This window comes from Peromyscus eremicus, unplaced genomic scaffold, assembly GCF_949786415.1.
Source record: "Peromyscus eremicus unplaced genomic scaffold, PerEre_H2_v1 PerEre#2#unplaced_113, whole genome shotgun sequence".
Classification (NCBI taxonomy): domain Eukaryota; kingdom Metazoa; phylum Chordata; class Mammalia; order Rodentia; family Cricetidae; genus Peromyscus; species Peromyscus eremicus.
The window spans coordinates 224,185-237,736 of NW_026734352.1; the positions used below are offsets into that span (position 1 = coordinate 224,185).

Below are 13,552 nucleotides of genomic sequence, written 5' to 3' on the forward strand. Positions count from 1 at the left end.
TTGATGCCTCTGGAACCTCCTTCCCTGCTGTTCTCCTACATCAGGTGTAGCTGATAGGTTTATTTCTACATCCTCTCCTGCATTCCTCTCATTGTCAGGAAGACGAATGGAACCAGAGATCACTGTGGTTAAGCAAAATAAGTCAGATTCAGAAAGACAAGTATTGCATATGGAATCTTTTTAGGTTTTACTTTATTTTTTCAGTCATGTTGGGAGTGCGTGCACATGTACACCCATGGGTGGGTACCTGCAGAGGCCAGAAAAGTACAGTGGACTAGAACTCCCCTAGAACTGGAGTTACCGACAGTTGTGAGCCACCCGACATGGATGCTGGGCACTCAGCTTCAGTCCTCTGTAAGAGCAGAAAGTGTTCTTAACAACCTAGCCATCTCTCCAGGTCCCTCATATGGAACCTTACAAACAAAAGGCCTAGTCAGAGAAGAATGGTTATAAAGGAATAAAGGGGGACCATAGAAGTGTAACAAGTTTGAGTAATGAGAGGAAATATGATCAAAGGGTCTTATGTAAAATTTCATATTGAACTCCCTTAGAATTTTGGACAATTTATTACACTAGGTTTTTTTTTTTTTTTTTTTTAAAAAAAAAGAAGCCAAGTAATTTGTGGTGGGACAGTAGGAAAACTGTCTTGACAGCATATCAGGTACTGCATTGCACCTCACCCATCACAGGCTCAATGGTGTAAAAACGTGAAGTCATTTGAAAGATTGCTTTGGGAGTTTCAGGGCAACCTGCTCACACAGAGCCACCTTGCTGTGACAGTTTCCCTGAGAAGATGGAACACAAACATCTATTAACCCCAGATAAGGAACTGATGACAGACCAAAAAACAATTACACCAAAGTCCAACTTGGCAAATCAGCTGGTTTATTGAGATTATCTGCAGGAGTAGGGGTGAGAAGTTCCTTATCGGAACATGGATAGCTCAAAGACATCACGCAAAGTTTGCTCATCCATCCCAGTATGAGTAATGACTCAAAAAAAAAATGTGAGCCCTGTAACTCTCTGGACATTTTTCAGGTACCTTAATAGGTCATAGAGTCTCCTCTCCTCAGCAATCCTTAGTGCGTATAAAGCTTTGAGAGGGGAGGACCTTGTACATCTAATCAACATCAAGGACTAACTGAGCCTTTTGAGTTGTTTCCTTCCTGAGTCTTAATAAGCTTCCCTTTAGAATTTCATGAGTGTTATGTGGATTCATTTTTGAATTTCCTGAGATTTAAGGCATTTCCTTCCAGGATGGAATGACTCAGAGAAAACCGCCACATAACAACCCAAGTGCTTGTCCACATTCAACGATCAAGCCACGCATAGGATGCCATAGCTGTGGTCCAAATTGGCCCTTTAACTGCTGTATCTGTTAGCAGAACTTGTCGGCATCTGAATTTCATAGGAATGCAGATTGTGAGCATTGAGGGGGACGGTCACGGAGGTTTCCATAATACTGCACAGGAAAGCCGAGAGGACAGAGCCTGTGTTCAAGTCACAATCCCCATGGCAGTTCCTGAATAGGGGACAGGTGAAACTGTGAGAGTGAAATTAATGCTGGAGTAGAAACCCCCATGAAAGGACTCTAGCCAGCCCAAGCATGGCAAGCATGGCTCTGGCAGGCCTTGCCCTTCTCCCCCACTCTATCTGTCTTGCTAAAAACTGTTAGATTACATTCCTAAAGCTAGCCACCAAGGTCTATTCCCTTATTTGACCTCTTCCTCCTCCTGAAACTGACCATTGAGGTCCAGCTATCAAAGTATTAAAGTTCAGCAATCAGAAGCCCCCTTTGGCTGTCATAATTAACATGTCCAATTAAAATTAAACAATTCATCCTAGCATGGGGTTTCTCATTTTACCTTTATAAACCACCCTTTGCCTATGAGCATGTCTCCCTCTATCCAAGTGCAGTCCTTTTGTTGTGCCCAGATTGTGACCCCCAGAAAGACCAACAAAGACGAGCATGCCGGAATGCAAAAGCAAGGTTTAACTCTGGATATCCAATACAAGCCTAGGCAGGGACTTGCCCAATACATCCAACGCAGTGGAGGCTGGAGGAAAAAAAAACCACCTAAAAACCAACAGTAAACAACCCCCAAAACAAGACCAAAAAAGTCACCTTCAACAAAAATCTGAAAAACAACAAAGCAAAACCGGACCCAAATCATACCAAAACAAGAACAAAAAGAAAAAAAGAAAGAAAAGAAAAAGGAGAAAATTGCTGAGGAAGCCTGCCTCCCTATCTCCTTTCTCCCTTTTGTCCTTTACTTTTTCTGACCTCCTAAAATCTAGGACCTAGGTCAGTGGTACTCTACCTTCCTAATGCTGAGACCTTTTAATACACAGTTCCTCATGTGATGCAGCTGTCTTTGAGTCATTTCTGTTCCAGTAAGCAATCTCTCACCCCATATTCTTTTTTTTTTTTTTTTCTTTTTTTTTGGTTTTTCGAGACAGGGTTTCTCTGTGTAGCTTTGCGCCTTTCCTGGAACTCACTCTGTAGCCCAGGCTGGCCTCGAACTCACAGAGATCCGCCTGGCTCTGCCTCCCGAGTGCTGGGATTAAAGGCATGCACCACCACCACCCGGCCACCCCATATTGTTGTTAGCAACCCCAATACAACTCATCGGTTCACCAGGTTGGACTTTGGTAGTATCCGTACTTTGGTGTGTTGTGGGTTCCCTGTCCCCCCAGGAAAAGTTTTGTCACCCAAGACCACACTCATGCTCACCCAATCAACCCTAGTTAAATTCAGCGAGTCATAAATTAAAAGAAACACTTGCTGAAAGAAAGAACGAAAAAGAAAAGAAATCGTTGAGAGACATTTTAAACGTTTACTTCACAGGCTGCTAGAAACCTAATTTTTAGGACCCCACAGCAGGATCCATATTGCTACCTAGTGGCAATAATCTGAAACTGCAACAGAATCTACCTCTAAGTCTTTCCTGAAGCAGGCTTGAAGAGGTGTCTGAGGAGGCTGCCTGGAGGTATCCGTTATTAGAGAGCATCCAGAGGTACAAGGACTTGTTTCCCAATGGAATGTACTAGTTACTTTCTCGTTGTTGTGAAAATGCCTGGCAAAAGAAACTTCAGGAAGAAGGGTTGGTTTTGGTTCAGTTTGTAAGGTGTAGTTTATCGTGGTGGGAAGGCATGGCAGCCGGAGCTTGAAGCAGCTGGTCATCTTGCATCCACAATCAAGAAGCAGAGGGTGGGGGGGGAAGGGGCAGGGAGAGGGGGAGAAGGAGAGGGAGAGGGGAAGGGGGGCGGTGCTCAGCTTACTTTGTTTGTTTTGTTCAGTCTGGTGTTGCCCACATTTAGGGTGATCCTTTCCACCTCAGTTAACCTAATGTGGATGATCTTTCACAGAGGAGTCCAGAGTCTCTTAAGGGACTTTTAGATCCTGTCAAGTTGACAATCGATATTAACCATCCCATCACGGGGAATATGGGGGAAAGGACAGTACAACTTTTCCTTGTTTCCTGGTTCCATTTCCTTGGAATCCCTTTTCCTATCCTGTCACTATAAGACAGTGTCTATACTTAGTAACTCAGTGTTCCATTTTCACTTCCTTGGAAGATTCTCTCCTCCTTCTGGTGCCTTTCTAGGTACCTAACCTCTGTGATTATTCAGATTGTAACACACATGACAAAAGCTTAAAATAGGGACATACTGATAGAATTTCTAGCCATGCCCCATGACCTCGCATGTGTTGGCAAGATGCTTAGTCACTTCCTGGGCCGTACCTATGTAATCTGTGTGCTGTGTGGTCATGTAATTTGTGTGCAGTGTGATCACGTAATCTATGCACATGCGTGGTGTAGTGTAGGCCCATATGTGCATGCGTTGGGGGAGTCCATGAAAGGCGGATCCCATTACCCTCTCTTCCCTCTCCCACACATGTCTTTCAAACAGGCCTGTCCCTCCCTTCTCCTAATAAACCCTTATAGTGGGTTTTGTTGTGCCCCATGACTTTTTCTCACAGGGTAAACAGCACTGCATAAAACTAACACATACATTCATAGAATACAGTGTGTAGCAAGCCCACAGCCAACATCAATCTAAACTGAGAGAATCTCAAAGAATTTCCTCTAAAATCAGAAATAAAACCCAGTGTCTACTGAAAGATAAACAGTACTGTTTGGTGGCGCTGGTTACTGGTGGAAAAGTCAGGAGCCACGGCCATAATTACTAGAGTTACAGAGAGCTTTATTAGAAGGGAAAGGTGAGGGAGAGAGGGGAGCTAGGTCTGGGGGGGGAGATGGCGGGAGCAGAGCAGAGAGCAGGGAGCAGAGAGGGAACACAGAGTAGAGAGCAGAGAGAGAAGGCACAGACTGCGTGACCATGGCAGGTTTAACTTGAGGCCCAGTCCATGAGAGGGAGTGGGTGCCCTATACTATCTGATGGCCAGGAACTGGAGACTGGATAGTCCAGAGACCTAGGGTGGAATCAAACACTACAGGCAAAAAACAAACCAACAAAACACACTGAAATAATTCCTAATGATATTCTGCAATACTCACAGATCAGTGCTTTGTCCAGTTATCATCAGAGAGGCTTCCTCTGGGAGCAGATGGGAGCAAGTGCAGAGACCCACAGCCAGACGTTATGCAGACAGAAAGTTTCAAGTGGAGGTAAACATCCAAATATTATTTTATCCACCTTATCCTGTCATATGAACTATGCCTTCTGCAGTTGTGAATACAAAACAACTCTGACCTCCCAATTTGATATTTTTATACTACATTTCACTGTTTCATTTCTTCATATGAGCAGCTCCAGATTCAGGGTTTTTATCAAGGCCAGGTAAATTTACTCTATATTCTAGATAAGAAAATTTTGTGTTTGAAAGATTATTTTCAATTCTGAGAAATAACATAAATGGACTCAAGGCAAAGATCACATGATGATCTTAAAAGATGTAGAAAAAGCCTTTGATAAAATCCAACATGCGCCGGGCGGTGGTGGCGCACGCCTTTAATCCCAGCACTCGGGAGGCAGAGGCAGGCGGATCTCTGTGAGTTCGAGGCCAGCCTGGGCTACCAAGTGAGTTCCAGTAAAGGCACAAAGCTACACAGAGAAACCCTGTCTCGAAAAACCAAAAAAAAAAAAAGAAGAAGAAGGCAGGCTGAGCAAGCCAATAAGCAGCACCTCTCCATGGCCTCTGCATCAGCTCCTGCTGCCAGGTTCCTGCCCTGCTTGAATTCCCATGCTCATTGCTTATGATGATAAACTGTTACATGGAACTGAGAATAAAATAAACCCTTTCTTTAAAAAAAAAAAAATCCAACATGCTTTTTTTGATAAAAGTCCTATGGTACCTCAATAGAATGGAGGTTTCTATGACAAACCCACGGGCAGCGTCAGGTTCAGTGGAGAAGAACTTGAATCAATCCCAATCAAATCTGAAAATAATCAGTGCTGTCCACTATGCCCAGTCCTTTTCATTATTGTATTTGATGCATTAGCTGGAACCATGAAGCCTTAAAAGGAAATTAAACACATACCAATAGGAAAAGAAAAAAAATCAAAGTATCCCCACTTGTCAACGATATGATATTATACACAACATTTTCCAAATATCCTGCCAGAAAACTTACAGAGATGGGGGGCTGGAGAGATGGCTCAGAGGTTATGAGCACCGACTGCTCTTCCAGAGGTCCTGAGTTCAATTCCCAGCAACCACATGGTGCCTCACAACCACCTGTAATGAGATCTGATGCCCTCTTCTGGCCTGCAGTCACATATGCTGTATACACAATAAATAAATAAATCTTTAAAAAAAAAAAAAAAAGAAAACTTACAGAGATGATCAACAGTCTCAGCAAAGTGGCAGGTCCCAGAATCACCTTACAAACTCAATAGCTATTCTACACACCACCAACAAACAGGCAGAGAAAGATCATGGAGACACTGCCATGCAGAATATTCTAAAGAAGACAGAATACCTGTGCAGAAGCTTCTAAGTGTTATGTTGGCTTATGCATCAAATCTTGTTTATTTCCCAAGCGACTGCATTCTTGTTCAGAAGGTCCTTCTCTGTAGTTATAGTTTGAAATTCACTCCTTATGTTTTCATCTAGCAATCTCCAGAGTATTCAGATATTCTGCTGCTGATCTGTTTGTATTCAAAAGAGAAGGATTGAGTCATATGCTTGTATCTTTTTATTTACTATCAAAAAGATTTCATGCAAAAATATTTTTTATTGGATGAGATGTATTAGTTCTTCACCTTTTGTTACTCTCCCCTAAAGTTATTTGGTATTACTTTTAAACTTTTAAATATTTTATTGTTTATTATTTTATATATGTTATTATTGTATTCATTTTTTGAAATGAATACATTTACAGTTGACTAGGGAGGCATTACAATATGTGCTAATGATATCCAGAGAGTGATTTGGGAATACCTTGAAAGCATATATTACAAATGGAAAATCAAGAAAGACACCTGTGAGATTTCAAAATTAATTCAGGAGAGGAGGTGCCATAGACTCCCAAATATAAGGATATTGCTCTTTGCTACTATTCAGAACTTGATATAAGAACCTATTGCTGATGGTATTGGCGTAAAAACAGACAGGTGGATCAATGGAATCTAATCAAAGACCCAGACATAAATCCACACACCTATGAACACTTGATTATCGACAAAGAAGCCAAAACTATACAATGGAGAAAAGAAAGCATCTTCAACAAACGGTGCTGGCATGAATCCAACACTCAGTACAAAACCTTATCAAAGAAAAGGGGGCTAAGAGTAACAGCAGCTTCCACCCAGCTTCATTTTTGATACATTCAGGGTTTAGGAGCCTTCAGAGGCTGGGTTTAAATGCATGGAGAGATTTTTATGACAGAGCCACTCAAAGAAATATAAATTTCCCTTGTGCAAAACAAACAGTGATTGAAGCTCAGACACACTGCCACCACAAGAGACTCTTTTTGTTTGTTTTTGGTTTTTAACATTCTTTTCTAGTCACTTCTTGGGGCGAAGGATAGAACTCAAAAAGCCAGGGGAAACTTATCATACTTGGAAATAGAACTAGGACCTTCTGGAGTGTGTGTGTGTGGGAGCGGGTCCTTTAAAAAACACAGACTCGTGGTGGAGCCTCCTGCCTCAGCCTCCAGAGCCCGCGCCACCACAGGCCCTGCTTGCATTGCTTTTGTTTAGAGTTCGGGTTCCAGGGCCTGCTGTATGCTCAGGGCCACCTCTACCAACTACTAAGTCCAGCACCAGGACTTTGGTTATTAATATCATTCATTCTAATAGCAGCACAAGCCACTCAGTAGCCTCCAGTCAGGGGACTCAGGCTCCACTTTACCCTGAAGCAACAGGACAAGGCTGGGGGAGGCGTGGCGTGGTGATAAAGCTGATGATGCATTTCCTTAGAGTTGAGGGCTTCCTTTCTTCTGTTTCCTGGGGGAGAGGTTTGCAATGAATGTTTCAGTGATCTTTCAAAAGAAGCTCTATAACCACTCTTGAACATTCTGATTTTATTTCAAACTTCACTCCAGAAAAGGAGTTCCATTTACTTTTTGTTGTTGCTGTTCCATGATTCTGGGGGGTTGTGGTTGTTGTTACATGTTTCTGGGATTTTTGTTCTTGCCTGCTGTTCCTGCCCTTCTGATTGTATATTACTTTTAAAATAAAAAAAAAAATCTAAGAAATTCAAAAGATACAAGAAACTAGATGTAATGCCAACACTCGGAAAGCTGAGGCAGGAGGATTGTGAGTTCCAGTCTGGCCTATGCTCCTTAACAAGGCTCTGTGGGGAAAAAAAAAAGCAGTTCAAAAACAGGAGTGTCCTGTCATATCAGTATAATCATGAAAATTTGGCCCTTGGGTCTGTCATGGCGGCTCATGTTCTGATCCACATTTAGGGGATGAGCACAATGAAGATCAATTCAGTGTTGCCTTTGACTCTGGATATAGTCCTGAGAGCTGCCTAGCCTACAGGAACCCCAGTGTAAAGAGAGAGAAAAAGCACCTGGGGGAGGACAAGTGGCTCACACCTTTAACCCCACCACTCAGGAGGCTGAGCCCTGAGAATCACTGAAAGCTGGAGGCCACTCCGGTCTACACAGGAAGCTCTAGGCTGTCAGGACTACTGAGCAAGGTCCTGTCTCCAAATAAATAAATAAAAGAAACAAATAAACTTGGGACTAGGAGATTGGAATAGAGCACTTTTCTGGCCTGGGGAAAGCTCTCTGGGTTCTATTCCCAGAGTTGGAAAAACAGACAGACAACCCAACAGTCAGCACATGGCCAGGATCCAGGTCCTTGCTCCTTTAAGGTTCCACCTTCCTGAGAAGGTGGCACCTGGCAGGCAAGCCGCAGCAGCAAAGGGCTGCTTTTCTCCTCTGGTCATTTTCTGAAGTTCCTGAAGCCACACTGAAATGTCTCCAGGGTTTTTTCAGCATTCTCCTCTGTAGGCACACAGACATCTTCCTGACCCCTGTGACAAACTCAGAGCCTTTCAGGTCAGAACTAATTTCAGCCAGGTGGCAACCCAAGGATTCAGAGGGAAACTCCATCCAGTAAATATCAACACCCAATTAAAACCAGAAACTGAAAGAAAACTATGTGAGGCTTGAGATCTACTCTGCAGTATAAAACATGATACAAACATCATCTCCAGTCCCCTCTGCTATCACTACAGAGACCAGGATAGCCTGAAACTGTGGCAATCCTCCTGCCTCTGCCTCTTGAATGCTGAGATTACAGGTATGGAACACACACACACACCCCTTTAAAAGAGAGTTTACTTGCATGTATAGATATGCACTACATTCATGCAGTACTCATGTAGGCCAGAAGGCGGCTTTGGATCCCCTGGACTTGGAGTTACAGGTTATTGTTCTGATCACTGTGTGGGTGCTGGGATTTGAACCTGGGTCCTCTGCAAGAGCAGCAAGCTCTCTTAAAAGCCATCCCTTTAGAAGAGAAAGTAGGAAGTACTCTTGAACGCATTGGCACAGGAGATCACTTCCTAAATATAACACCAGTAGCACAGACACTGAGAACAACAATTAATAATAATAAATAAATAAATACTAAGTTAATAAATGGGACCTCTTGAAAATGTATGAGAATTCAGTGGAGTTTCAACCCTAGTTCATCTGCACATCTTCAGGTTCCCATGTGTGCCTTTAATACCTATGGAGTGCCGGGCGGACGCCTTTAATCCCAGCACTTGGGAGGCAGAGCCAGGCGGATTTCTATGAGTTCGAGGCCAGCCTGGGCTACCAAGTGAGTTCCAGGAAATAGGCGCAAAGCTACACAGAGAAACCCTGTCTCGAAAAACCAAAAAAAAAAAAAAAATACCTATGCAGTACCCAGGGTTCCCGGGGGTTAGCTACATCTGGCATGGGATATGAGGGAAAAAAATCTACATACACTATGTTCTCATGTGTATTAACTTTATTCCTCTAAGACAAAATTCTATCAATTCAGCTATAGCTCCACCAGGCATTCAAGGCAGGAGGAATAAGTCTAGACATATCTATATCCATCTACTTTATTTCTCTGGGAATGAAATTCTGTCTCCATAACTGCAGTTCCATCCAGGTCCCTAGCTCATAGTCCTGCTAACGACTAATGTCAATTCTCTCAGCCTCATCATCGTCCTCTGTGTCCTCTTTCTCCATTTCTGCTACTCTCTACTCCTGGCACTCAGAAAACTCTACTCGAGATCTGCTTACCCTTTATGGAACCTCTGTCATCCTCTCTTCTCTCTCGCCATGCGGTTCTGTCCCTGTCTACAGAATATACCTGCCTTTTCTTTCCCTGGGCACCTCATTGCCTGCCTCCTCAGGAATGTTGTTTTATCTCCCACCTTGATATGTAAAAAGCTCTTTTGTTCTCAGTCAAAGTGCTCTGGAGAACCAGCAGGCCTCAAGGCCAGGGGATGGCCTGAGCTTCACTAGCACAGGAAACAAAGCTACATGTCTCTGCCAGCTTGTCAGCAGGGCAGTTAGTAACTTAGGTTCAGCAGGTCTGGGGAGCTGAACTGTTTACCAATAGGTCTGGGCACACAAGGATTTCATAGCATAAGACAGCTGAAATATTAAAGGCTGGGTAACACCAAATATTCATAATAAATGGCTTTGCCTTTTGACAGACCCTTGGCTGGTCAAAGTTCAGCTTTAATACACAGCTGAATCTCTATGATATATTCTTGCGGCCCGCAAGACTTTTTATAAAGAAATTAGACACCGTTGGAGAAGCTTCCTAACTCTGTCTATCCATTTTACCTCATGAGGCAATAACACATCTTCATCTTGGTGGCAGATGCCTGCTGCTTTGGAAGCAAGCCATTAGGGTCATGTCCAGTCTTGTGTGCTTTCCAGGTGTAATGCTGACAAGGGTCGGCTCCTTCCCTAGAGCTACTCAAGACCTTTCCTACAGGGTATTTAAGGTCCGGCCCATAAACTTGTCTGGTGGTTTCCCCTCTTCCCCTGAGACCACCGGAGAATGCTTTGCTCATTTTAAAACCTGGACTTAAATTCGGTTTGATTAGGCTTAGTGCATGGGTGGAGTTACCCACTACCTGGGGATATTTTGCTTAATACCTCTTTCTCAGGCTGTTTCCACCCTCTTTGTAAAGCTCTCTTTGGCAGATATCCCATAGTTCTGATACTTCTTTATCTTTCACTTCACACGATGGCCTCTTAGGACGGATGTCCTGACATTTCAGGGCCATCATGTGGGGACTCCCCTGCCACATGCTGTCTGGCCTCCGTTCTCTGAAACCACAGAGCACGAATCTATGACCCCTTTACTCTTGCATCCTTCATGCTGAAGCCAGCGCCAAGGAGGTGGCACTGCCAAGTTCTGCAGCCAGCTTGGGTTGGACCCTCATCTCCCTGAACCACACTGGCAGCAGCTTTCGTTTGTAGTTGCTTTCTAGGAGCAGAAAATGCTTTCGGCCTTTTCCTTTTACAAATCAGAAGTGCTGTGTGGGGTTCTGGCCTGGGAGAACTCTTCCGTTTGTTATGGTCAGATCATTAAGGTCACTAATCTTAACAATCACAGCCTCTGTTCTAGCACATACCTGGGATGGGATGCTAAGTTTGCAACATTTTTTTTTCTTTTTAAATTTAGCCACAAGTAGGTTCTCATGTCACGGGCAGAAGGCAGTCAGATTCTTTGCCAAAGTATCCCATGAATGGCCTCCAGTCTGTTTGCTGACATCATTCCCCTGTGAAACCCCTTGAGCTGTGTCTCCCTAGTCCACATGGCTCTCAGCACTACTGCCTTTAGGATCCTATTAGAATGACCCTTTAATCTCTACTTACAGTGTCCAACCACTTTTCTAGTCCAAAGTCCTAAAGTCTTCACATTCCTCTAAAACAAAAACAAAAACAACATGGCCAGGCTTTTCAACAGCAATACTTCATCCCTGATATTAACTTCTGTATTAGTTACTTTCCTATCCCCATGATGTTAAAACATTGTGACCAAGGCAGTTTATGAAAGGAGGATTTTCCTTGGGCTTATGTTTCCAGACAGATAAGAATGCATGCAACAGGAAGACATGGCAGCCAATACAGGAAGCAGAGAGCTCACAATCACAAGAGAGCAAGGAAGTGGTGTGAGGCACAGGGCTTGGGGATTAAACCAGTAGCTTCCAAAAAAGGTAATCTGACACCTGTGGAACATCTTGTAATGTCTGGAGACAGCTTCTGCAGTCAGAAGAGGGAAGGTGAGGTTGGCACCTAGCAGAGGGGAAACAGTCCCGGACTGGAAAGAAACCAAGTGTCTGTCACAGTAGGAAGAACAGACAATCTGTGGCATAGGGCTGTGCCCAGTGCTGCTGCTGGTCTACAATCCCAGCTCTTCAGGAAGCAGAGGTAAGGGAATCAATAGCTCAAGTCGCTCTCTCTGCTTTCAGCTTGTGCTGTGAGATGTGAACCCTCAGCTCCAGCTCTAGCCTCTTTGCCTGTCATCTGTCACTCAGCTCCATCATCATGGGTGTTTATTTCTCTAGAACCATAAACTTAAATCAACCCTTCATTCTATGTCTTTCCCTGGTCATGCTGTTTTATCACAGCCACAGAAAAGTGACCAAGACAACAACAGTGTGAATTCAAGGATAGCCTGGGAACTTAGTGAGACCTTGTCTTAAATACAAGATAAAAAGAGGGGTGAGCATACAGCTCAAGAGTACAATGCTTGCCGGGCGGTGGTGGTGCAAGCCTTTAATCCCAGCACTTGGGAGGCAGAGCCAGGCGAATCTCTGTGAGTTTGAGGCCAGCCTGGGCTACCAAGTGAGTCCCAGGAAAGGCGCAAAGCTACACAGAGAAACCCTGTCTCGAAAAACCAAAACCAAAAAAAAAAAAAAAAGAGTACAATGCTTGTAGAACTTGCTCAAAGCCCTGGGTTCTACCTCTAGTACCATTTTTTTAAAATGTGGGCCAAGGAGCTGGTTTAGTGGGTAAAGTACTTGGCACACAAGCATGAGGACCTGAGTTCAGATCCCCAGAACCTGTGTAAAGCTGGATGTGGTAGCACTCTGTTGTCAGGATGGGAAACAGAGGCAGGGGAATCCCATGAAGCTAGCCTGTCATCTGCAGCTGTAAACAACAGGAGACTCTTGACAAGGCTGGGGAGAGGAAACCTCAACTGAAGAGTGGCCTCCATCTGATTGGCCTGTGGGCATGTCTGTAGGGCATTTGCTTGATTGCTAATTGATGGAGGAGGGCCTTGCCAACACTGTGGGTGGTACCACCCTTAGGCAGGTGGCATGGGCTCTATAAGAAAGGAAACTGAATGTGAGCCCAGCCTACTCTCCAAAACATACATCCAGAGGTGTGTGTCTCCTAGGTGATTTCAAATCCAGACAAATTTGGCATGAAGATTAACTATCTATTCTAGTTCCTTTTTCTGACCAAGAGCAAGATGGGAAATAAAAGTTTTATTTTATCTTGCACTTCCAGGTCAGTCTATCATTGAGGGAAGTCAGGGTAAAACTTGTGCGGAACCTGGAGGCAGGAACTGAAGCAGAGACCATGGAGAAGTAATGCTTGCTCTCAAGCTCACATTCTAGATTTCATGTTAGGTAATGAAAACAAAAGAAAACAAAACAAAACACTGTAATATCAAACCTCGTACCTGTGCACCTTGCTTTACTCTCTGTAGTAGCATCATTTGCTTCTTGGCAAATGTGATGAGATCTTCTCCGGGCAACGTCTCCAGCTGAAGCAGTTGTCATATGATCGACTTCTGTAACCCATGCATCCAGTGTGTCCCCCAAAAGAAACACAACATCTGCCTAAAACAAAAACACGCTCAACATTCAAGGCAACCATACTTCTAAAATTAACAAGTATAACTTCAACAACTTTAAGTAATCAGAAGAATCAAAAAGCAAACAAAAACCCCAGGATAAAACTCTTACAGAAACCATTAAGTTCTCTAAGTGTACGAGTGGGTGTTGGACCTAGAGATTTGTAGAGCTGTAAAACTCATTCTGTTGGAAGCTGAAAAGTCATCCATGTGCACATGAAAACAAACATAACTACAGTCGCACATGAATGGAGGAACATTCAGG

At 43.7% G+C, this 13,552-nt stretch overlaps 1 protein-coding gene across 7 annotated transcripts in view; it reads right to left on the bottom strand.

Moving 5' to 3' along the window:
• Positions 1 to 5,300: 5,300 nt before the first annotated feature.
• The window catches only part of LOC131901588 (small ribosomal subunit protein eS6-like), a 28,247-nt gene continuing 19,995 nt past the window's right edge, over positions 5,301 to 13,552 (bottom strand). For 5 of the 7 annotated variants that reach the window (XR_009376784.1, XR_009376785.1, XR_009376783.1 and 2 more), the window contains 3 exons: positions 13,114 to 13,273; positions 5,949 to 6,117; positions 5,301 to 5,483 (listed from right to left, as the gene is read on the bottom strand). Coding sequence is in view for 1 of the 7 variants with exons in the window: in XM_059252696.1 (XP_059108679.1) it covers positions 13,146 to 13,273 (128 nt within the window). In the remaining 6 variants the exon portion in view is untranslated. Of the gene's footprint in view, positions 5,484 to 5,819; positions 6,118 to 11,297; positions 11,347 to 13,113; positions 13,274 to 13,552 lie in introns of those variants that run through there. The other 2 variants (XR_009376786.1, XM_059252696.1) reach the window with 2 other exon arrangements.